This window comes from Numida meleagris, chromosome 4 (assembly GCF_002078875.1).
Source record: "Numida meleagris isolate 19003 breed g44 Domestic line chromosome 4, NumMel1.0, whole genome shotgun sequence".
NCBI lineage: Eukaryota > Metazoa > Chordata > Aves > Galliformes > Numididae > Numida > Numida meleagris.
Window position 1 is genome coordinate 37772492 of NC_034412.1, and position 26237 is coordinate 37798728.

The 26237-nt window shown below is 35.1% G+C and overlaps 1 protein-coding gene across 4 annotated transcripts in view; it reads right to left on the reverse strand.

The window, feature by feature from the left end:
- Nucleotides 1-26237, reverse strand: part of LRBA (LPS responsive beige-like anchor protein) — a 377228-nt gene that overhangs the window by 68427 nt on the left and 282564 nt on the right. For all 4 annotated transcript variants that reach the window (XM_021393535.1, XM_021393537.1, XM_021393538.1 and 1 more), the window contains one exon: nt 25969-26121. In XM_021393535.1, coding sequence (XP_021249210.1) covers nt 25969-26121 — 153 coding nt within the window. The remainder of the gene's footprint in view (nt 1-25968; nt 26122-26237) is intronic.

Consider the following 26237-nt stretch of genomic DNA (forward strand, 5'->3'; position numbering starts at 1 on the left):
AAGCAATTCACCAAATGTTTATACTGAGCCTCTGATTTATTTGACAGTTTTACACCTTCAAGACATGATACAATTAAATGTTTTGACAATGAAACAGAAGTTGTGTAAATTAGAAAGTCATTAAAGAAGTACAGAATTTAAAATTAAACTGCAGTCTAGGTATGAAATATGGTTCCTGAAATGTTCCCATAAAGTAGAAAAAAGTGTATTTAACTTTTAAAGCATTAATTTTTCTCCATAAGCTTTCTGGCACCATGTTCAACGACTACACATAAAAATAATACTTAATTTAACCACTATGTGCATGCAGTTCATAAAGATTAAAAATGCAGTTTTGATCATTTTTTTAAAAGGTAACCAAATCATGACTTGAGCAAAAATAGCGGTCCTAAGATATTAGGAGACTTTTTTTAAAGTTCCAACAAAATACTACCCAGTATCTTGATTTATTGTGTCCTTTTTTGTTATTTCAGTTGTTTCAAAATATAAATCAACAGCTGCCATTATGGGTTAGGGGACAAATAATGCACCATGATGTTAATCCTACCCCTCCAAGGCACTCTAGATCCAGGCTCAGACAACCCTTTGTGCGTATGGAGACCAAAGAGATGCAAGCTGGCACTTCTTATCAGAGAGAAGAGGGCACACAATGCACAAAGAATGCTGAATATGGGGTGCAGAAAGAAAATAAAAAAACCCAGCAACCTATCATTTCTGTGCTTGCAGAATAACGGTGGGAATTGCTACCTATGTTCAAAATAAAAATGAGAGTGTTAAAACTAAAATCTTAACAACAAAACACATGTCCCTAAAACTGCAGTTGCTCACTTCGAGGTCAGCTTGTATCTTTAAAAAACAGTTTCATTATCATTTTTGGTAGTATGTATATAAAATGTAGGCTTATTGCTAGACTTAAAAGCTAATTGTTTAAACACTGTATAATTATATAACCATTATTTAAACATTAAAGCCTTTAAGCAACTACACTAAAACATTTAGAATCAACTTTGTAATGCAGCTGAAGAGCACTGTTGTTCTAAGGCAAACTGTAGTCCAGCAAAAGGTAACAATGACCAGTTGTTTATAAAAACCACTGAAATGTTTGGGAACTAGTTCACATTCTCATGCTGTGTTTATGTTTCCATTTATCATCCTTCTCCCTGAGAAGATAGCTCAAAAGGAAGAAAGAGTAGAGAACAAAATTTTGTTTAAATTACACATGCAGACGTCAGGTAATTTAACAAATAGAGACAAAAAAGGGATGCCTGTGTATAGCTAAAATCATTATTGCATTAGATCATTTTCTTCTCTCTCTTTAAGGGACTCATCCTTGCCATGCACTTTATATTTATTTTGTATATTCAGCTTTGCCAAGAACTTCTAGCTTGCAAACTAAGAAAAGGAACCAGAAATACCATCAAAACGTAAGAGTATACAATCTATAAATGTTACTGCAGTCTTGCTAATCAAGGAACAGACCTGATCTCTGCTTACAAGTGAGCATCTTAATGATTGATTCCCACTCTTTTCACACTTTTCTTCAATTTTTTTGAAACAAAATATAACACAGTATAGTATTACACCCGTAGAAAATAAATTGGAGGCGATGAGACAAGTTCAGGATTGGTACAGTGGGCAAATGAGAAACAGTTATTCATCAAACCCTTCATTAGGAGGATTATACGACTTGGTTACTTATGACTGGAGTGAATTTTATTTCTGAATAGAAATCTCGTTTTTGCCCTACACTCATAAATTACTGAACCAACATACATTTCCTTAATGATGTATGCAATAACTCAACATGGGGAGACTCTTTTTCCTTACACCTCCATTGAAGAAGATTCAAGGAAGCCATTTTGTTTAATCAAACACTTGATTTTCAATTCCAGATTTGGTGACGTCTGCCCTCCAACTACCATGGGTTTTGGAATAAGTGATTACAAAAACAGTGAGGATTAAAGTAAAAAACAATTAGTGCTCCTTAGAAAGAACTTCACTTCAGCCTTATTCTCTTGTTCATTATTATAGTGGGATGACTATAACTAAAGAACCACATTTGAAAAATGTTTTTTTCCTGTGACAAATTGATGAGAGAATTCTTACTGTGCAAGAATTAGATTGGGAATATTTGCTTGTTACTAAGGAATCCGAAGTAAAACAAACTTCTGTGTCAAACTGGTCTCATGGAGTTCCTCATGTATTTAATTTAAGGACTTGCAAAAAGGACAAGTATTTCTGGTTGAGTACATCGGCCTTAATGCAGAATATTCCAAATATTTATAACTGCAATACTTGAAGCCATTTATTAACTGCCTAGCTTATAATGCACTTATTTCTCCAAAAATGTTTTCCCCCTTGGATGCAAATGTTTTATAATTAAACAAAACATCAAAGTGGACATACATGCAGCCACCCCACAGAGGTAGACTTTTTTCAGATGTGTGCTACTAGCTCCCTTAGCATGCACACACACACCAGAATTATTCCACTGTCACTCAACCTAAAAAAAATGTAAATGGTTATGAAAAATGATTAATTGTACAATTTAAATTAAAAAGCAACAAACAAAAAAGAACTGAATCAAACCAACCAACCAAAATCCCACTACGCATACAATAAAAACCCTCCCTTTCTCTCTCCAAACAAAATTGTATTGTAGCAATACTGAGAGTCTGTTGGGATGGGATGACATGGAAAAACATACACAGAAAAACTCCTTACTGAGAAATCTTTTAGACAAAGTCAGGATTCTCTGTTCGCCCTTATGCATGCAATCAGCTAGACAGTAACATGTGCTATCCATAACAACAACTCTGACGTACAAATGAAAGCATCCAGAATGCTTGACTGGAATCATCATAAACTACAAACAGTATTCCTCTTACAAGAACTAAAAGTCCTGTTAAATTTGATAATAAATAAATGTACAAATGTACATAAATGTACAAGCATGGGGGAATCTTGAAACATTGCTTAACTGAGTGTCCTGTTCCTGCAACAATAATAAAGGAAAACTTTCAGTGATTTTATGTTCTAGCTTTCCTGTTGAAATGACAGAATTCGTTCACTGCATGATTTAATATAATTCATGTCTCAAGTACTTGTAAATCTATAAAGTTTATCTCAAATTTCATAGGAACAAAGTGTTCCCCTATTTACTTGCATGAAGGCAAACCATAAAATGACCAAAGCCTTTCCAGGGAATCTGAACGTGACCCAGAAAGAGGCCTGCATATTTCTACATTTTATCCTTTTGTAACTAACTTGATCATTATTAATCATTTAATTGTGACAACATTGATGCTATTTTATTCATGAAATAGTTTTGGAAGATTTCAACCTCTAAATGAGATTCTGCTACATAAAGCTTTTCTCAAATTTTAAAGCATTTAATTAAGTTCCTTGTTCAAGATTTTTTTTTAAGGAAGCAACTAAATAGACACTTTGAAAATTAACAAGATTAATTATAAAAATGTGAGAATCCATGTTGTAACAACCAAAATGAAAAGTGCCTACAATACAGAAAGTTCTATTGTGTGTTTTGCTGTAAATTGCAGGTACAATGTCATTATATTTATAACCAAATATATACATGATACAACGCAAAATCAGTACCTCCTTTAAAAAGTACATTCATTTTCATAAAATCCTTAAGCACATAATCTTGGGAACCTCTTACATAACATAGTAAGTGCCATAGAAAGCTTTACGAATTTAGGTCACTTGTGCAATGTATGTACACCAAACATAATCCATATAGTTTTCTTTTATACAAAAACATAACAGGCCACATTATAAAGATTTAGAGTAGCAATACAGAATAACGGAAAAGTGCTAAGATTTACTGGCCAATTAAATGCATAATTACTGATTTATCCTTCAAATTATACATGAAAAGCCCTATTATTGTAAGCTGAAATGAAATTTTTAGTGTACGATTATTGGCAATACTGAGCAATTTCACAGGAAGTATTCAGCTTGGTGCACCCACGAACACACATATACACAGATAGGCAGGAAGATAAAAAACTTCAGAAATGCAAGCTGCAAAAATGCAAGTGCATATGTATAGCAAGTGTATATGTCATGTTCATCAAGTCATTGTGACAGTTAAAACTGTACAGAGTCATGTTTGACATAACTACATCTGTTTCTGCCCCCAAATTGAAAGTTAATAAATTGAAAAAATAATGTCCTGAACTAGAAATGTTATAAAGGAAAAAAAAAAAAAAAAGCTGTGTTAGGTTTTGAAAACAATTTGTGTTAGGTATTTTTCCTTAAATATTATTTGCTCTGAACAGAGGATATGTGTAAGAAATTCATTAACATACTATCCACAGAAAAGGAAAAATAAAAGAGTTTATAGGAAAGAAGTTAAAAATCCTTAAAAGAGTTAAAAATCCTTAAAAGTCAGCGACTCGACTATGGACAGAAAGTCTGCCAGCTGCCTTGCATTCCTGTGTTTGCTTTCCAGTCATTTCATTGCCATTACAATGTAATGTTTAGTATGTAGCTCCATACAAAACTCACATAAGCAATAGGAAACCACAGAGCAAAAAGGCTTGAAATGGGCCAAGGAGTAGGAATTTTCATCATTATAATGACCTGAAAGCAATGGTGGCTGCCTCATGCTGCTGCCAAGCAGCTCTGGCTGCGCTGCCCAGCCCAGGAGGGCACTCTCTGGAGCGAGGAAAAGGGAGGAACTGAGGACAGTGACCATCATCCCTTCAAAAGTCTGCACAAGACAGTATGGAGGAGGATGGGGGGAGGGGAAGAGCGCTACACTGCCAGCTCCCCCCAAAAACAATTATCTCTTTACTGTTATGAAAGAGTTAGGAGTTGAAAATCACAGTCAAAAATTCTGGACCTCAAAACATGGTATTATTATTATTTGTGTAGGCATCTTTTAGGCTTCCTAGTTCTCATTTTCAATCTTCCATACACAGAATTCAAAAATTACTTCAGAAATTAATAAGTGATAAAACCTAGACTCCTGCAAGCCAACAATTCCAAGATCAACAGCTTCAGGAAAAACAACCAATTGTAAAATGTAAAGTGAGAAAGCCTGGTTTACTGGAGATGAAAAATGAAAAAAAACTCAAAGAGGTGGTGTTAATGGAAGCTACAAGTGAAGAAATAGTTGAAGACTAACTTCACTATATAATCTAAGGATCATTCTATGTAAAACAGTAGGAGGTCCACATTATTTTGAGTGAGACATATACTAATGAATATTTTTCAAAGGCCAGACAGCTGCTGGTCCTTTCAAGGGAAACAAACTGTTTAATACATTCACTAAAATTCACATAATTAATAAAAATACGAAAACAAGCAACTGAGTTTACATGAACCTTATGTAAATCTCAACACACACGGAGAATTAAATAGAAATATTAACAATGATTTGAATTCAGCAATTTGTTACTGCTATAAAAGTCTTCATTAATCCTATAGTTACAGCGGGCCTCCTCTTTTTCAATAACTAAATCCGAAAGACTTTCCCTTTGTAAGACTTCAGCAAAACAAAATCAAAACCAAGCCACACATTTTTTTTCCAATTGAACAAAATAATTCCACATCTCTCTGATGAGATGTATCATAATGATGAATACATACAAAGATCAAAATTATTGCAAGAAACTAAAGTATAATTTGCATACAAAAGAGAAATATCCGAAATATTCATGATAAAAGTAAAAAATTATCAAACAAAAAAAATACAACAAAGAAAAATTTAGGTACTGGTACAAATCCAGGTGTACAATTCATGAGAATCATTTGGTGATTTAAAGCTTGTGTGCTCAGTTCAGATTATGTAGGAACTACAATGACTTAAAAGAGTGAATTCAGAATTTATTTTTAACTCTGTTCCCTAAGGATATAAGCCTTAGGTGCCTTGTCAATTATTCCACCTGCCCATCCCTCCTTTATATAACATAGAAATTTCTAGCTTAATTCAAATTGATTTCTAGGGCAGGTAGGAGTCTTAAAGATAATGCCATTTGCACAGGTATTTTTTTTCAGAAAATCCAGGGTCAGGCACAGGCAAGAGGGGTAAACATATACCCTAACCAAGGGAAAGCCAGGCAGGATGTTTCCTTAATATCCACACGACTGTATCTCAGCCAGCAGATGCACACTGGACACATTACCGGCAGTAACGAAGCTTCTGAGTAGCTACCAAACACAGTGGCATCTCTCCAGCTGCAATGTCATGAGAAATATCTGGGAGGAGCTGAACTTCTTGTTAATGGATGAAGGGTAGGAGACAAAGGGCACGCAAAAATAGGATATAAGGTTTCCACAAAACCACTGCTCATTGAACAACTGGTTACTTTTTACGGGTAAGTGCTTCAACATGAATTTCAGTAATGAAACAGATGTTATAGAAGAAGTTGTAATGATAATTTCCAGTTCTACTTTGAGAAAAGTATGAGATAATGTTGGAGATCTTCAGAACACAGACAAAGTACAGGAAAGCCCTTTAAAATTTGCTCATAAAAATGTGTATATCTGTTTCTTTCGTATTTACTTTTAAGTATGTAATCACACAAAATAATTTTAGTGTCTTTTAAAATGTACTTTATGCAGACGTCCATTGTTCTGACTTACAAAAATGAAAGTAAATTAAGTTCCACACAAGAAATTACATGCAAGTGTTAACACTTGAGTTAGCGAAATACAGCGACATATTTTATAGCTTACTGTGTATTACAGCTTTCACCTTCCTAACAAGCTACATAAACTGAAAATGTGCAATATTTTTAATTAAGTAAAAAGAATGTGGCCACAGATGCTAAAATCGTAGACTTTTAAAAAACACAATGATTCAAGGATTTTTGTCAGGTAAACTAAACAACGGAAAAATCTGTACATGGTCCTTCAAACACTGAGCAAAAATCAGTTTTCTCTCTCCATATTCTTATAACCCACATGTGTCACTTCAAATTCCAAATCCAGACTTTGGAGAGAACACGCATGTTTTTTGGACTGCTACAGTATGCTATGGAGCTACTGTTCCTACATATACTTAATATGAACCAGTCCCTGAAACACTAACTGAACATAAATTAAAAATGTTGTCATTAATTTTATTTCATTCTGGAATCTCCATTACTAAGAACAATGGGGCACAAAACAGAAAACCACTACACATACATACGTTGCTTTGTGAAATTTGGCATCCATCAGTGTCATATAAAACACATTAAAAAAAAACAGCACTACCAGTTTTAGCACAAATATTTAAAGTGGTTCAGTATAAACTTTATGTCCAAATAAAGTCTACTAATAGTCAGCAAGCAGTGCTGCAGCTGCATTAGCTCATGTAATGTTTCACACATGGAAACCAAGATGCAAGATTACCTCATTTATGGTAACACTCATAAACTACACAGTACACAGTAAACATGTCTACCCAGCAAATTAAAATATCACTGCACTATGCAGCAGCTGAAGCTATCCAGAACCTGTTTATAATCCAATAGAAACAGAAATTTGTCTTCAGTTCTAGAAACAGGGGGGAGGGGGGGAATCAAAGTCTAAGTAAAATAAACTGCACTGCAAGTGTCACTTGCCCCAAGACTTCCTGCTTCCCACAAAAGACATGCACTCATTCTGGAGATCAAAGGTCACAGCTTTACAATAGAATACATTGTAAATAGGTTTAAAATAATTGAATACAACTGCAAACCAAGGACTCATTTATAGCTTGCTGGGAAAAAAATATAGCTGTTTTAAGTCATTCCAGTATATGAACTGAAACCTGCATTATAAAACTGCATCTGCTTCAAAACTACCAGATCGCCAGCTGCATACCAGTTGTATTTGGTCATTCCACAGTCATCGAAATAATGAAATGCCTTGCCACCACTGTTTTGAATATCCTCTGCAATGTCTGGAGAAGCACAAAAAATAGCCATACCTGCCACCAACAGGCAGGGGGGCTGGTACCTGAATCCTGTCCCCAGGAAAGCAACAACCACTTACTCTGTAAGGGCAAGTATTCACGCAAGTGCTGTAAACAGTCACCTGTGAGATAAATTCTCTGTCACATTGTGCTTATCAAATTGAGCTCACTCCTTGCGCAGATGCCCGGTGTCATGGTGCTTATTGTGACAACTGGCTCACCAGTGAGGATGGCACACTGCCTTTTCCCTGCCTGACTTATGAGGTCCAGGTACATGTGTCCCAAACCAATCAACATCTGTCCTGCTCCTGCAAGAGCTACTGGCACACAACCAGCCTGTTCTCGTGTCAGGTACATGAGTACGAGATGCGCTGCAGGCCTCCCTGCAAATGGGGACGTAGTTAGCAGCAACTGCTAGCTCCTTTCTCTTCTGTTTTTAATTAAAAAAAGAAAAAAAAAAAAAAGGAAAAGCGGAAAGGGAGAAGGGAAAAAGGAAAAGGAAAATGGAAAAAGGAAAAGAAACTCAACACTTGCTAAAGGAGCAAAGATACCAAACATCAATGTAACCGTGTTTTCCTCTGCAAGTTGATAAACCCATCTTTATTCCTTAACAGAAATGGTCTCACTTCTGAGCTGAAACAGCTCAAAAACTGGTTGAAGAATGAACATACCAAAAATACACACAACACACACATAATTTATTACAACCATTTTTGCAGACCACAGACTCCTTCATAGTTTACAGTCAGCACTATTTTTCAACCAAAGCAAGCAACTGTGTCACACAGGTCTACATTCAGAATCCAGAAGTAAAATGTTTAGAATTATTATGGTTAATAAAAGCTGTAGCTCCTTACATGTCCAAAGCCTTGCACAAGTTTCCATGGGATAACCCCCTGAAAACAAACTACTCCCTGATAGCTGTGTTTGCTAGGGTTTTTCTGGCATGGAATCCATCCCATATTAGTAAAGCTCAAATATCCTCCTTCAGGGCATAATAAACAAGGAGGTATGTCGGGATTTGCTGATGTATTTGCTATCTCACCAGGACAAGGGCAGGAAATCATTCCATTATATTTACTTCTCTATGCTATTAGCTCTAGTTACCTCTATTAGACTAGCAATTACACCACTACAAAACCATAATCACTAGTCACAGCTAAAAGGCCGTGACTAGTTTTTCTCATTACAAGACTGAATTGATGCTCATTTTAACAATGACACATAAACAAATAAGTACTGCCACTTCCTTAAATCAGTGGTTTTCAACCTGTGGTTTGCAGATGCCTTTGGTCTATGGACTACTTCTAAGAGACCATGAAGAGTAATTAAGGAATGCCAGTTGGCTTACTGTTAGGTTAAATTTGCCACAATCTTCAACAGGAAATTTTAGAGGGTCCCCCCCCCAAAAAAAAGCTTGAAAGTCACTGCTACAGTTCTTCCTTTACGCAGCAGAAGCAGTCTTTGGAGTTCTTACACTGGTTTTGACCTCTCAACTGCTGCAGAAGAAAAATTTTCCAAGCAAAACTGGAAGTCTGAACAGTTCAGGAATTTCAGGTAAATGTGATTTCTGATGGAACATTCACCTTTGTAGCTGCGGTCTGGCAGATTTCATTATCTTTGCTTAGTTCATCTGTTCTGGCAGTGTTTGTGGCCATTAATATAAGTCTACAGAATACTTCTACACAACAAAATAGATTTCATCTAAGAAAACACATAAGCTGACATCATAAGTCGCAGAATACCCTCTTTTGCCTTCCTACACATTACTTTCTTTGAGCGATGAATTTGCAGATTCTTCTTGTAAAAATCAAAATACTTCATGAAAACTACTATCCACTCTGATCTACACATCATCATCATCATCATCATCATGAAAACAACCATCCACTCACGTAAATATGACTTTGAAACCCTCAGAAATACAGTAGCTTTGGCAATGCACTTTGTTAGCACATTCAGCACAATCTTCCCATTCCATCATTTCATGGAATGCCATGTAATCATATTGGACCTAAATAAAAAAATCCATATCTTCATGTAAACCAAATATTGCTACTAATAAAAATCCAGAGTTCGTTTACTTCATCACTGAACGGCATAAATGGTTTTCCATGTTGTAAACCATAAAAAAAAATAGTTTCATTTCTCCTTTTCCATGAAGAGAATGGTTATGTTCTTTTTCTAGATATTTAAAAGAAAAAAGATTTTTATACTATAATAACTAAGCCTTTCCCGGAAAGCTAGATTCTATCCCTGCTACAGGACTGCCAACTAATTCTGATCATACCAACTTTTTTACAAGCACTCCTTAGTCAAATCATCTATATTTTGGAGGTACTTCAATTGATTCATAGTTTTCTCAAACACTATACCATGATTTCTTCTTACTGTATTTCATGCTTAGAGTTTGATTTCTTTAGGTTTCAACTGCATTACTAAATCAAGCAGTTTCTGCACCGTCACTCTACTCATTTCCAATACCCTAATTATACAAACGCAACTATTTGTTGTGCCGAAAAGCAAAGCATATGAGAATTGACTAATTAAAAACAACACCTCGCCTTTTCTTTCACAACTTACAGAATGCTTAATACTCTGAAAAATGGCACTTCCTAATACTTTCAAAATAGACACCCACAATTAGAAGAGATGACAGATCATCATCTTTAATCTCCTCTCCAGTTAGAAAATAGGAATAATACAATTTTCTCATCACACAAAGGTCACGCAAAGGTAAATGTTAATGTTTGTGGATGATGCAGATACTCCAGCAGTGAGTATTAAAGAAAAGGTCATGCATAATGCTGTTTTTGGAACACAGTTCAAACAGTGTGCAGTAAAAGAGGAGGATAAAAGTATGACATTATGGAGAAAAAAAAAAATACTGACTTATAACTTGAGCCCTGTTCATCTTGAAGACAGAGTACTGCCAGCAGAAAAATAGAAGCGTGTGATCATTTAGTTATAGGCTACTTGTCAAGTATAAGCCGAAGAGAAAAGAAGGGATACAGGGACTGTTTTGGTTTTGTTTTTTCAAGTATTCTAAATTCATAAACTTATTCCATGAAACCTACAAAGAGAGACAAAAAAGGACCACATTAGTTGTAAGACATGAAGAACATATCTCTATGCAATCTGCATATGATTTCTAAAATCATTAAAAAACTAAAAGTAGTAGGTGGTGTAGAATCATAACTCTGAAGGAATTCACAACCACAATACTTTCTTAAAATGATTTTCCCTTGCTGACTTTGTGGAAAGGCCCTTCAGCTACCAAAGCAAACAACTGAATGATGTGAATTCAAACCAGTAATGACTGTAAGGTCAGCACGTGACTGCTAAGCATTCATGACCTCAAATTAAGAGGTATTACTCTTTATCTACTAATCCTCAGGTCACAAATGTACAGCTAGTCCAAAAACATTAAAAATTCCTGAAACTTGCTTACACCCCACTGCTCGAGAAATAGAAAGTTAACATGCTTGAAGTGATCAGATAAGTGAAAAGGGCAGTTCTGTTCTCAAGCAGCATATTAAAAATGTCACCTCTCTCAGTTGCTCTTTCTGCAAATGAATTCCACTATGATTTTTATATTGTTATAGAAAAAACAACTGAATCCTGAAAATAAGCATTTTAATTTCACAAATCTTAAAATTTCAGATCCAAAGTAGAATTTTAAAGAACAACAAAAAAAGAGGCTACATTCATCTTAATAGTAATGCACTTGTAAGGTATTATCTATATGATCAAACTACCTGAGATCTACAAATTAAGTTCTACATTTTGACAGGATGGTTAGACATTTTTAATTCTGTAATACTACACATTTTGTCCCTTTCAGCACATGTAGGACATGTAAGAGCCTGTAAGAATCACTCTGTTGGTAATATTATGAAAAGATTTGTACTAAGAATACAATCCTAGCCTATTACACTATCACGACACATTTCATGTCCAAAATTCACTTGTTAAAATTTAATAGGAGCATTTGCATTTCCCATACTTGTTACAAAAAATGCACATTTTTGCTAAGTTCTGGATGAGTCCTTTATGGAGACCAAAAAATTTCTGTGAACTTGCTAGCTGAGACCAGTTTTCACTACAAATTTCATACCTAATATGTGAAAGTATGATTTCAGGAAGACATCAACAAGATTACTTTTTAGGTTCCTGAATTATGGTCTCTTAACGTAATGACTCGGGGCTGCTGCCTTGATTTGTCAACCCCTTGTGTATCTATGTCATTTTTGCATTTAGGTACAGAAACAGAAAAAGCTCCAAAAAATACAAACACATCTGGCAACTGTATTGATTTCTCAGAGTAGCTTCTCATTAGCTTCCTGTGAAATTCTCCACTTTTCGTTTACACCAACTGCTTTCTGGCACCAAGGTCCTCCCTCACTATTCAGCTACTACAAGCCTCTCCACTCTTCTTGCATAAAATGATCTTTGGATTTGAAACTCCAAATATGCAGTATTTTGTTGCAGCTCATAACTGGCTTGTGGAAAACAAATTCTGGAGACTACCCTGGTTGCATTTTTTTCCCCACTTACTCTCTTGCTTCTTATAACATTGTAAACATCATGATTAAAGAAGCAGGAAAATGAGTAATCTTTCAGTCAAAACTAAGACTGTGAACAAGTTTTCATCTCTAGGAAAGTCCATGGCTCACTTGAAGGAATACCAGTGGAAAAAAATTATTAACTTCCTCCAATGTTGGGACTTGTAAGGGAAGAGAGAAAACTGACATATTACAGAGGAAGCCATCTGGCAGACCAGGGCAAGACCTGGCTTGCCAGGTAGTGTTATCTGATGATCTTCCAGCAAGCTTACTTGTCACCAAATCAACCTAATTAAGGATAATGTTGTATATATGCTGAAGCAGAAAGGTATACAAATCAAATCAAAGTTATCAGAGCTTATAATATCATATATAAAACATGCCAGAAATAAAATTGAACCTGAGCACATGGCATTTACCCATTCTAGTGCACAGCCCATCTCATAGCCATCTTCCACATCACCACAATATCAAAGTGGTAGGTAAAACAACAAAAGTTAACATACTATTGCAATTTGGGTATGAGGGCCCAAAAATGGGTCAAAATCAGGTTAGATGACATGTCCCATGGGAAAAACATCAAAACAGAGTGAAATTTTCCATTAAGTGGTCATCTGTGGTTATGACAATAAAACATGAACCTCTCTGTATTTGGAAGAGAGGCACACATAGCCAAAAGAATTAATCTGAAAATTGCTCTCCTCTAAAATAATTCTAAACCACTAATGCATACAAGGCAAACTGCAACTCAGACAGACTTCAATAAATGTGCATAGCCAGAGAAGAACACAGTCTGCTAAAAACCTGAGAATAGCTTGGATTTGTCCACACTGGCAGCAAAACCAGGATTAAAAGAGGCTCTGAATGTGAGCTTTGTTTATATGCAGCTTTGGAATGGATTTTAATCATAGCTTAATTGCCATGTAGATACAGTCCAAGAGTGCACCAACATGATATGCTTGCATCACTCTCAAGGGAAGACATTGAAAGTGCAGACATCCAAGTCCAGTATGGATGGTTCACGTGCTTGTAGTGTCTTTAAGAACAGTTTAATAAATTAACTGGGCTATAAATAAGATAGCCATATCAAAATATGCAGGAATATTTATTGTTCTGTGATTTACTATGGAAAGCAGAGAACACTCCAGCAACTCTTGGAGCATGCTTTCACCATCTTCCATTCCTAATCCTCATTACAAAGTTCCTTTTCTGCCTCAGAAAGCAGATGGTAAGAGATAATGTCAGCAGCAATTAGGGGCTTTACTGCCCTTACGGACTCTTCTGATGCACAGTTTTGCACAGATCTTTAGAAACAGAATACTTTTCCCCATTTTATTCTAGGTATACTCTCTGGAACATCCTCAACATCACTGTACAAGGTCTGCACTTTGTTCTTGTTTGTTTGCTTTTACCTTTTTAAGCAAGGTAGAATGCTGCATTTTTAATTACATAAAAATAATGATGTTATAAATGAAATGTCCACTATAACTTTCATTGTTCACATTGGGAAACTCAAGCACTTGGGTGTCCTAATACTTGTAATCAACTTCCTCTGAACTTCTTGCACGCTGCTGAACCTATCATGTTTTTCTAAGCCCAATTCAACTCTCACTGGAAACAACTAACTTGGATCAGACCCAGAATTTCTTCTTAAATGACTTAAGAGAAACAGAATAAATCCTGCCAAGTTGGACAAGAATAAACACAAAGAATCTCACAAGTGTTATCTCACTTTGTATATTATCTGTACAGAATTTTGTTTCCTTATGACTTATTTGAATGTCGATTACATTGCTGCTGTTGCAAACTTCTTTAATCTCACTTTACAAGCTGTTGCTTTTTATTAACAATACTATTCTACCTAAATAAAATCCAAAGAGGAAATAAGCTTCAGAGTGGAAAGAAAAAAAATCCTGGGGGAAAAACAGATTTCATATTATTAATATGTTGGAGATTAATTTTCAAACTTATTTAAGATGGAGAAAAAATTACTTCCAAAAAGAAATAAGCCAGGATAGCTTGGTTCTAGAGCCTTCTTTGAGTTACCTCAATTTTATCCTTCTGCAGGGACACTGCACAATATCCTCCCACAAAGCAGCTGCACTAACGGAAGATATACCTGTCCTCTGTTGCTCATTAAAACTCCCCTCTGCCAGAAGGTGCTGTTCCTCAGATCTGCCTCAGACACTAGCAAATGCAGGCTCTCTCTAACATGTTCCAGTCCAAATGAACCACGCTAGACAGCTAAAACATTTCCCAAATCCTTTAACTAACATGGAAGGAATCAGGTAAGCACAAGCATAAGTAATTTTACTTGAAATAGTGTTACCACTACAGTGTTTCTAATGCAGAGGGAACTTCCATGCTTCAAAAGCAGAAACGTAATATTGATTTGAACTGCAGAGCTAATGGTATTTGTAGCTATGCAATAATGAAATAAGGAAATTAAAGCCGGTCTTTTACTGCAATTGGTTCTGTAGATGACAATATAACTAGCAAATTTTTCTGATGCAATTCAGCAGATCAGCAAGTACTTAAAAAGAGTACGTAGCAGCTAGCATATGCAGCCTGTTAACTAATAAGGACTGAGAGTAGAAACTGGAACCTAAGAGATTTAGCTTTTCTTAAATTACTTTAAAAAAAAAAAAAGCAATAAAACAACAAAAATTACTGAAAAAATGCATTAGAGTCCTTGCTTATTTAAGGCTGGAGCAACCATTTGACCAAAGGAACTGACTGCCTGCCCAGTACATTCATTACTCAGGTGAGCATGACCTTGATTGTCAAAAGTCTGCATTTGTTTTGCTGAATACGTTCTCCAACTTGACTGATGGGCTATAGACTGGCCTCTCCTTAAACCAAAAGGGCTATACCTGAACCTCCAATTAAAGGGTAACAACTGGCAGATGTGAGGAACATCTAGCAGGAGGCTGATGTTGAGCAGATGGGCTGGAGTGCAGCAACCTTTTCCATCAGTTTCTACCCACTGCTTTTGCAAAAGTGCATAATCATCACAAGCCCGACATGACACTTCCTCAAGCAGCAGTAGGACACCCCTGCAGAGCACAGTGCTGCTGTAGTTAAATACCAGAAACGTGGCTGACTAGCACTTGCCTTGCTCTGCAAGTCCATGCTTCTGGCTGCAGTTTCTTGAAATAGCGACCTTTGCAGAGAAGATGGTTAAAGAAGTTTCCATTTCAAAATGTTTGTACTTGCATGACACTGCAGCTAGCCTTGCCATTATATTTCTGCTAATACAGCTGCCAGTAGAGCAATGTTGTAAATCAGATCACTAAAGTAATAATGAAGGTTAGGAAAAAAAAATCTTCTTTACTTCATTTTGGTGTAAGTAGTCTCACAAACATTTGTTCCTGAATGAAGGCACAGGTGGGGAAACATGCTGAGGGACAGAAAAAAGACAAAGGGGACTTCACTTAGCCACGTGCCCTGTAAATCCTGTCTGTTTGGGAACTATGTCTTTCTGCAGAGGCAGATCTGTTGTACAGAACTTTAGCATTATTCAATTTGATACAGTTAAGAAAAAGGTATTTCTATTTATGGGAGCAAGAAGAGATAAGTACTGTCTCTCTCATGAAACTCTCACATATTCCTGTGAAGTCTCTCTTAACCACTGAACGTAAGATCTTTTATCTCATCTTACATGTTTTGTAAAGTCTACAAAACTAGATAGCCTTTTCATTTGTATAAATGTCCGCAGTCTCTTTCTGGTTCCTGGTGTTACTCTTACTGTTTCTGAATCTAACTGCACACTCTGAAAAATATTACGATGTAGCAAATTTTAATTTTTCTTTTTACGAAAAATCTTTACATCCTTATGCATAAAATGCGATGTATGCATTCGTTTTTTCATATGCTTTCATTACGCCCTTTCTTATTTTCCTCTCTTTTGAGAAGAATAAACTCTCTCTCCATACAAGCTATTCCTGCCTTTATATCATTGTCATAAGCTTTTTCCAGATGGTTTTAGCAATGTTACTGTCTCAGGCTTGCAAAAAGTGGAGACTTGCCAGAGAAAAGCACTGAAAGCAAAGCCTGAGATGACTTTTTTTTTTTTTTTTTTTTTTTTTTTTTTTCCATGTAGGGCACAGATGGCCATGTTTTCTTGACCCCTCCCCACTTCAGCTGAAGGCCTCAAATTGTTTATTTCACCACAGCATCACATACGTAAACATTAACAGAATCCTCCTTTCTTTTCCAGTACCTAGAATGCAAATTTATCTACATTCTGACTTATTACAAATACTTTATTTAGAACAAACTGTCCATCTAATTTAAATTTACCAGCAGCATATTTTCACATACAATCTACAAATAAACTTCAGATAACACTGAAAAAAAATGCAACAACAGTGTATTCTACAAGGTCTCTCACTGGTACATTCTGCTGTGTGGAAATACTGACTGATGCTATTTCACCTTGCAGGAGGAATTAGTTTCAGAATTTCTTTGGAAATAAGCTTCCAACCACTGCCTGTAACTCTTAGCAAACCAAGCAAGGAACTGCCACCACTTTCAAACTTTTTTCCTCCCTTCCCTATAAAGAGCTCACAATGCAAATTGTCCACGTTCATCAAAATTTCTAACATGTTTTCAACAGAACTCTTTACAGCACCATTTACAGGAAGTGCCCAGCCACAGCATTAGGAAAGCAGACAAACAGAAGACAGACAGATTTAGTGAACACCTGTTAAATGCAGCAATGGCACCAACACAATTGTTTCCCACTTCATTTCACACAGTAATAACTTTAATGTCCTCCATGGACTCACTTTTAAACACCAGTTCTACAACATCAAACAACAGAAAGCTGAAAGCAAATTTAATTGTCTAGCCTGCTTCCGATCAACTTTTTTTTGCATAAAAGTAAATTTCGTCACTTCAGTTTTCTTTTGTATTTTCAAAAACTGCATATGGTCAAAATATTCACATTTGGCTTTTTGCAATCTTTCACAAGTGCATATCATTCTCCTAAATATTTTAGTATTTATCTTGGCCATATTAAAATCTCTTACTCTGTTAAAAAAATAGGCATCTCATCATTATCTTGAATGTTCACAGTTTTACTTCATGGTTTTTTTTTTTCTTTTGACCCTTTTATATGCTTTCTGGCTCTTTTTACTACCATCCTCTCATTTGAAATATTTCATATTCTACTTAGTTTTTCTCCTGTTTAGTTTCTCCTCTTAAGTCTCAGACTTCTCTCACATAGATGCATTACAGATCATTATATAGTGTCATAATGATTAGCAAGTAATTTAAAGGATTTTTAAAGCATGTTTTGTTTCATATTTCAACATGAGAGTATTATGCTAGAATTAATTAATACACTGAATGATGAAGACTGGCAAATTTTGACAATGACTTCTTTAACTGTTTTTTTTTCCTCAAAGACAGACAGACTGCAGGGGAAAATCACACTTCAAGATTCCATTAAGACCTCTCTTTTCAGAATGAGGGGCATCTATTACACTTTCAAGAGTGATTTAATTTTAAGCATGTGCGGATTTATTCTTTAATTTTATCCTGCTGAATAACTGAAGTCTAGAGTGTAGTTGTAATTTCTATATAGTAACTTGTGTGCAGAGTTTAAAGAGATGGTAAGAATAGCAAACAAGATGTAATGAGGAGATTATTATGGAAAGAAAACATTTTACAAACTCCGCTTTCCCTCTTATTTGCAGATCTGGATTGGCTACAAAAGAGATGAATGTTTTCTGCTAACAAATTATGACATCCTATGTATGTTACTGTTTTCACTGAACAGACAAAAAATTTTTTTTGCTTTTTACTACACATTAACGTTGTCCTACAGACAGACCTCTTCAATATTTTGACATCATAAACATCGTCCAAATCTCCTAATATTAGCATATGTTGATGTGTTATGAAATTTAAACTAAATTCTTTCTGTATTCTTAAAGAAAGTTCTATTTAAAAGCACAGCTCAAGTTCCCTTTTCATTGTCTCCCGTATTTTCTTGAAGAATACATTTTACTTTCTTTGAATAGTAGACTCCTTTACAAATAGAATCAATAAAAAAATCTTATATGAAAATTAGTAGAAAAAATATTCCACCAGAATTGGATTTAAATAAACATGAACTTCTGACCATATTTCTTTGACTGCATGACATTAAAAGTTAATTCTTATACACAGTCAATATAATAATTGTACAAACATAAAATTAGTATACTTTGATCATTCCCAGATTTTCAGAATACTTTCTAATAGTTTATATATCATATTTCTTTAGAAATATTTCTTCTCTACTTTTCAAAATGACCTTATATTGAACAATTCTTCTCCATTTAGAATGCTCTGTAGATTAGTTTTTCACTTGCACGGATTTCACATATGTGCAGCTCCACTGGCATTATTAATGTTACTCTAGAGTTCAGATGAGATCTGAATGAGGTATTTGAAAATATGTAGTCAGGATCTACTTCCTCTTCCTTTCTATGATAATAATCAGATCTGTACATGATATAATTAAATCAAAACTGCTTACAATTATCCAGTATTTCTTGATTCTGGCCTGCACACAACTATTTCTGCATGAAAGGGCATCAGAGGTACTTTTAGGAAGTAATTCTAACAGTGCAAAACATCTTTTAGTGGCAAATACATATTATGACTTTTTTAATGCATATAACTGCATAGCTGGGCTGGTAAGAAATGAGTGTAAGTGGAACACTATTGTAATTAAGCAAATACACCACTGAAATCAGGTACAAAACAAAGAAGTGTAGGCCAGTGTTGGTTTGGACTAATTTAAAGGGAACACAGGACATAGAACAGAATTGCACTCCCCATTCATAGAAGCATTGCATGAAGAAAGAATGATGATTAGATTTACACTCCATTTGTTTCTATAAATGTTTAAGAGACTTTCTGCCCATTAAGTATATACATGGAAGAGCCCTTGTACTTTCCAGGACTACAGGACTGCCTTGTTTTCATAGATGGGAAAAAAAAAACTGCGTCAAATAACATCAAATTTGTAAATACACTGATTCCAATATGCCAGCAGTATAGACATCTCACACCCTGATTTCAAGGAAGAACAGTAACTCTGAGAACTTTCTGAATTACAAAACATGTTAAGTTTCTGAGACTTCCATGAATGTAAATCTTTATTTTGCCTGATACAAGGTCTTGCTAAAAACATTTCCCACAGACACAGCCTGGATGCAAGATGAAATAAATGCAGTACAGTGTTTTAAGATGCACTGTCAACAATTGTAGTTAAACATATATTTAATGTAAATGTATTATGCACACACACACACAAAATGTCTGTATGTGACACAGAAACACAAATATTTGCCTGGAAGATTAAAATTATAGATGACTTTCCAATCTACTTTTTCCATTATAAATCTATGAAACTGATTCACTTATTGCACATAGACAATAACTTCCAAAGCAAAGCTACAAGAAATCACTAGACATCAGTAACACAAATGGACGTAACACTTCAATTGCATATACATTTGATGAAGAGTTTCAGAAAACTAGTATTAAAACTCTTCTTTTTCACCATGATCCATCACCTCTGCTCTAGGCAAATAGATACCTGAGATGCCAACAGAATCATCAAGAACAGCTTGAGTGATGAGTTCACAGAGCTATTCTTTTCCTACTGTTCTCTTGTACACTCAAATTCTGTAAACATTTCCTATCAGTTCACACTTATATTGCCAGAAGCATCTTCATCACCCAGTGTAAACAGACCAATCTCCATTCTAGCTTTGAGTGATTATATCCAATCCTGCTTAAACAAGAATTTCAAAATTTGCGTTACACAGATAGTAGCTCTAATGCCACTAGTTAATCTAGTTTATGTACATATGTACATATGTATCTACATATGTAACTAGTAACCTACTACCAGCGATATGCTACTAGTAGTCTCACAATCTATTACTAGCAGTCTGCATTCATGCACCTTAATTCACACAGTTTACTTGGAACAGAACTTACACTTTATGTATCTGTAAAAACACAACTTGTGTAACTCAGAAAAATACCACAGAAATAATTTTCCAAGAGATCACAAAAGTCCAGCACATTCCAAGTTCCAGGCACTGTCTTAGCTGCTGGTTCAGTATATTTATTTGACTAACAGCGGTAGATTTCATAGACTGCAAGTAGCATAACGTTTTTGAAATCAACTTTGTTTTTTCTTCGTTTCACATTCCATGGATAGGAGAGAGTGACAACACAAAAACTGTAGTTCTGCATATTGCTGGTGTGTTAGCTGGCAAGGAATGTTGCTTTTTCAATGTTTTCTAGTATAAGGTAAAATAGTCTGCGCTATAGAAATAATGCGCCATGCTGACCAGTAATGACCCTCTAACTCTGACTGTAGATCTTACCAACTGGTGACTCTTAATACTGATTCATTTTGCACCGCTAAGATTTGAGTTTGGGTGAGCGGCTGGCCCATCCCTCCTCCCATTTTGCTTATTGCACCAAGATAAATTCTGTTTATAGTACCTTTATGTATTTAAGTCTTTCATTTGTTTCAGAAAGTGTCCTAGCTTCCAATCACTACATTTTCAATTATATAAAAATTGAATTTCAAAACTTTCAAACTGACATAGTAATCTCATCACATTTCTAATATGTCCTGCATTTTCTCCAGTATTGAGTGCAATGGATAAATCACTAATCATGGAAGGACTAACTCTGCAATAAAGCACTAAAAATATGTAAATTGAGATACATTGTGGAAAGCTGTCTTGACAGACCTCAACAACGTTATTATCATTGAAGCAATCTAATTCTCAAAAAGCTGAGGCTCATTAAAGCTGTGTGAAGTTTAGTTATTATCAATTGATTCATAATTTCAAATTAATTCTTATACATTCAAACATCCAACTTTCAATCACAGGACAGAATAGACCACTTCTCTATTTAGAACAAATATAACTGCTTTATTTGGAATTTTATCAATTCCTGACTCTCTGTGGAAGTATATGACTTTTCCCTGGGTTGTACCTGGTTTTTGTGAATTCCCACTCTGTCATTCATGATAAATTTCTACCAGCAAGGCTCAGTGGGGAAATCACTAACTGCAACAGGTGACTTTAAATTTCTAAATCAGAAAAATATTCGGAAGAAGAGGAGCTTCTAAGACTTTGAAGCTAACAAAAGACTCCAGAAAATTTGGAAGGTTGGAAGAATATGTTTATGTTTGTGCCTGAAAAACAATGTGTCAGCTACTGCTATAGTTCTTATCAAATACTTCTATATCCAGACTACAACTGAATAACTACCTCTTTATACTCTTCGTGTCCAGTTTACATTTCTCTTTCCTATATGTTTCTCAGAAGTTTTACATTATTATTTTTTTTAAGATATCAAGTTAGCATTCTCCCCTTTGCTCATACTAATATCCTACAGACAGCATAATTCATTTAGAAACAATAAAGATGCAATCGTACATTATATTTGGGATATTTCTGTTTTGTTTTGTGGGGGGCAGGGAGGAGGATTATAATTTAATCTGATTTATTTAAAAACTTTAATTAATCTAATACTGTAAGCCCTATTACAAATATATACAGAATGATGCATTACAGATTAATAAAATTATTGACAATCATATCTGTGAAAATTGAAAAATAATTTCAGTTATCTTAGCAGTTGTTCTGTGACATTAAATATAATCCAGAGCATTAGAGATATATATTAAGCTTTCAGACTGGTAAAAAAAAAAAAAAAAGTTACGTTTCCATCAAACTGTAGCCTCTCTCAGAGAAAAATATTCCTCTCATCCCTATTAATTTGTGGCATTGTAAAATACTGTGCTATCATAAACTAATACAAAATACCAAGCAAACTGCACAAGCAATACATGCATTTTATATTTCTTTGTATTGCTTCAAATGGCATCCTGATGCTATCATTTAACTCATCATGACATTCCATCAATCAAACACCACTTTTAATTACACACCATTCTGTTTTTTTCTCTCAAAGCAAACACAGAAGAAACACACAACGATCTTTTTCAACCAAAATACATACTTTATAGAATTAGTATTACACTGAGAATCAGTTTTAAATCAGGTATCAGCCTGTCAATTAATGTTCTGGACCCCTGCTATTGACCCAGTACTGTACAAGCTGTTATTATGCACTGTCCTACATATCATCTGCTCCCAGCGCTGGTCTGTTCCAGAAAGGCAGACAGCTGCAACAGTATATCCCTGTTCAACCTGAGGACCATCTGACTTTAATTGTAGCACACAGCTTGATGTGGGTCTGGTTATGAGAAGCCAAAGTATCACACTGTAATAATCTGGAAAAGCAGAAACCTGCCAACACAAGGCTGCAAACAGGGTTTGGGCTGTCTGGCTGTCTGACGGGCTGCAGGAAATATGATTAATGAGCAAGGTATAATGATATCAGGAACCCGATTAGCACCACAAAAAGGTCACAGATCAAAGTAGTATGCATTTCATGAGCTACAATCATTGTATAAGATCTGTGGACTTAAAAAGGTACACTGAAATGCAAGGGGAAAAAAATATCTGTGTGTGATAGCTTACAAAATGAGCGCTTAAAATACTACAATCACTAATTTTGTCTGAACCAGGAAGCTGCAAGGAAATATTAACTGAATGAATCAGCCGAAGCTGCAGTGTAGCAAATGTTTTTGATAGTGTTTGAGAGAAAGTGAACTTCAAGCATTTCTCATAAACACTCCCACTCAAAAACAAAATTTGATGTTAACAGTATAATTCCATTAAATATTAAAAAGAAAAAGCAATTTAATATTTCTATGTGATTTTCTCAGTTTTACTCCACTGCCAAAACAGCAGATTGTAGAGGGCATTGCCCATAACAGCACTGACAGGGCCGCCACTACCAGAATAAGGGTAAGTTTATCACATAAAAGCAGTTAACAGAGGCACTGAGGCTTACATTTAACACTACCAGACAAAGCAAAACTTGATATCTGAATTATAGCAACAGTATCAGGGATATACACTTTAGTATACTGTCACTTGGCAAATTCTTTCATACTTTCAAAATTAACTTAAGTCATTAAAAAAAAAATTCAGTTTTGCCCAATTACGCAATGCTTAAAAATGACATTTCCCTGAAAAAAAAAGTTGATTCTGAAAACTTTAATTTATAGCTACTTTCACATGTTCTTTGAATATGCATATGTTCTGCTGTGAAAAAAAAAAGTACCAAAAGTGGTACTTTAGACCTTAAGCAGATTACTAACAAAGTCTTTTTGATTTAAATAGTTTCAAAACTCACGTTCATTAATGAATAACTACTTGAAAAAAATCTAAATGAGAAGGAAACATTAATTATATTTAGATAATAAATAGGATCTTCCAATTTTGTAAGTAATGCTGAGTAAAATTAGGGAATGGTAATTTGAAGTAGTTGTAATCTTCATCATTCAAATATACAGTGGTTAACATACTGCTGTTTTCAGATCCCCAGATTACTTTTTCTTTAAATGAAAGAGTGGATACATAACAAGCATTTCCCTCATAATGTTTTCTGAACTGCTTGTTTCAGGATTTAACAAAATAAAGATGTGCTTACTGCAGATTGTGCATTAAAAGAAAAGAAAAAAATTACATTTGGAATATGGAATGAGTTTATTACTTTCTAAGAGAAGACTTTAAAGGGATTTTACATTTAGTGCCCAGTAGTTTAACAGTAATAATTGAAATGTAGCTGGTTCCAGCTGATGAAGCACTTCATCCTGACAATGTAGCACAAGTGAGAGATATCAGAGAGCTGCAAGAAAGGCAGTCACCAGTAGCAAATGTTTTGGAAAATCAGGGAGGATTAAGGGAAAGGCAGGTCAGAAGTACAAAGAGGTGAGGATGTGAAAAACCTGACACTATGGCTAAAAATGAAAAAAAGAAAATTAAGAGCTAAAATCTTAGAAGAGAAGGAAACAGGAGATAGAGAATAACTTGCACTCATTGTGGTGAAAGCCAGATCTGTAATTAATTGAATGGGAACTATATTTTATGCAAAAGCTGAAACACCGTAGTGGTGAGAGATCAAGGCCAAAGGCTGCCTTTGACAAGTCTGCCTGAGTACATAGCCTTTCATTTCTCAGAATATTCTGAATCACCAACACATGCCAAACTCAAAAGGGTGTCAGGCTACCTCCCTAACCAATTACCTATCAGCACAACAGTAAGATGAAAAGTTGTGTTTGAACAGTTTGCCAAGTAGTCTTGCTCAATGTTAGTATATTTTACGCCTCACTTAAATACAACTTGCATATACTTGTATATGAAGCCAAACACTAGATTCACCTGACACAATTTATGATTATTATGGCATACCCTACAACTGGCATAAATATTAAGGTCATCAAGCTCAATAGCCTGCAGAAATATAGGCCAAACAACATCTCTGAAGACCATGGTATCATGTCACCAGTAGAAGTGCAGTTCAAAACATTCTGCTAACTTACAAATCCCAGCTTTGTTCAGGTCTGACTATTCTGCATTTTTATGAATAGCAGCTCCAATGTTTTCAATGCTCGTTTTTTGATGCTCATTTTCTAGTTTAAGAATGACAGGACATTATCAAGTCAAAGTCTGCTTTCTGTGAAAAGTTTCTGAGAGTCATCGAGCCTAAATTCAGTCTTTCCCAGCTTGGTGTAAAGAAGTAGCTGACTACTACAAGAAAACTCCAGCCTCATTTGTCAATATTCATTAAAAAAAACCTCATTTATTTTTAGAGTGCCACTGATGCAGAATGCTTCCATTTTGGAAAGAGCTTAATGTAATAGCTCTGAGAATGTGCTGAGATGCCAACAATGATATTGTAATATATATTCTGTAAGTCATTATCCTGTTCAGAGGGCACAGCGAAGACAAGAAATGCTAACACCAGGATTTTCCGGTACACAGAAGAACACAGTAAAACAAGTTTGGGGAATGAAGTAAGTGAAGGAGAATTCACTTTTATTTCCTTGTAAAAACAGCTCTGAAAAATGTAATTTTTATGGAAGAAAGGTAAGAGGTGGCCTTCCTTTTTTAATATGCAGCCTTCTTTCCTAAGGCATTCACTGGTCTTCAGAGTTAAATGGCTACTTAAATCAAAATACCTAAAATTACATTTAAATAATTGGAGTGAAAAATGTCCACGATTAAAAAGCTTTTTCAAGATTTCTGTAAAGTGATTATTTTATTCTCTCCTTAGAACTACTAGACCTGACATAAAAATAACAAGATCTCCTGCTTATTTAGACCACACTCAAAACTTCTTTGATCGATTCTGAAGAACAAGCAAAACTATATGCCTTTTTCCTTCTTAAAACTTATAATTCCACCATTCCTTCAGATTCATACAACATTCATAACCTTATATGTAAATTGTAAATAGTTGTATATTGCAAAGATCCAGATTACTTCAAAAAGCTTGCAAGACAAATGCTACTTGACAGACAATAGAAGAGAGTCATCTTACCAGTCTGTTTATGCGAACAAATTCTTCTGGGGTTTTGGCCCATGGTGGAAGTTCAACATCAGACACAACTGTTCCATCATCCATCACTCCTAGATTGTAATTGTTGCTGTTGACAAATATCTCTGGGAGGTAATAGAATTCAGGAATCAATTCCTGTATATAAACGAAAAACAATGCCATGCTATAAATTCTGTCAAACATACTTTGTCACATTAAAAAATAATTATTAAAATGGCATTAGGCAGAAGCAGAATATAACAAATCCACCC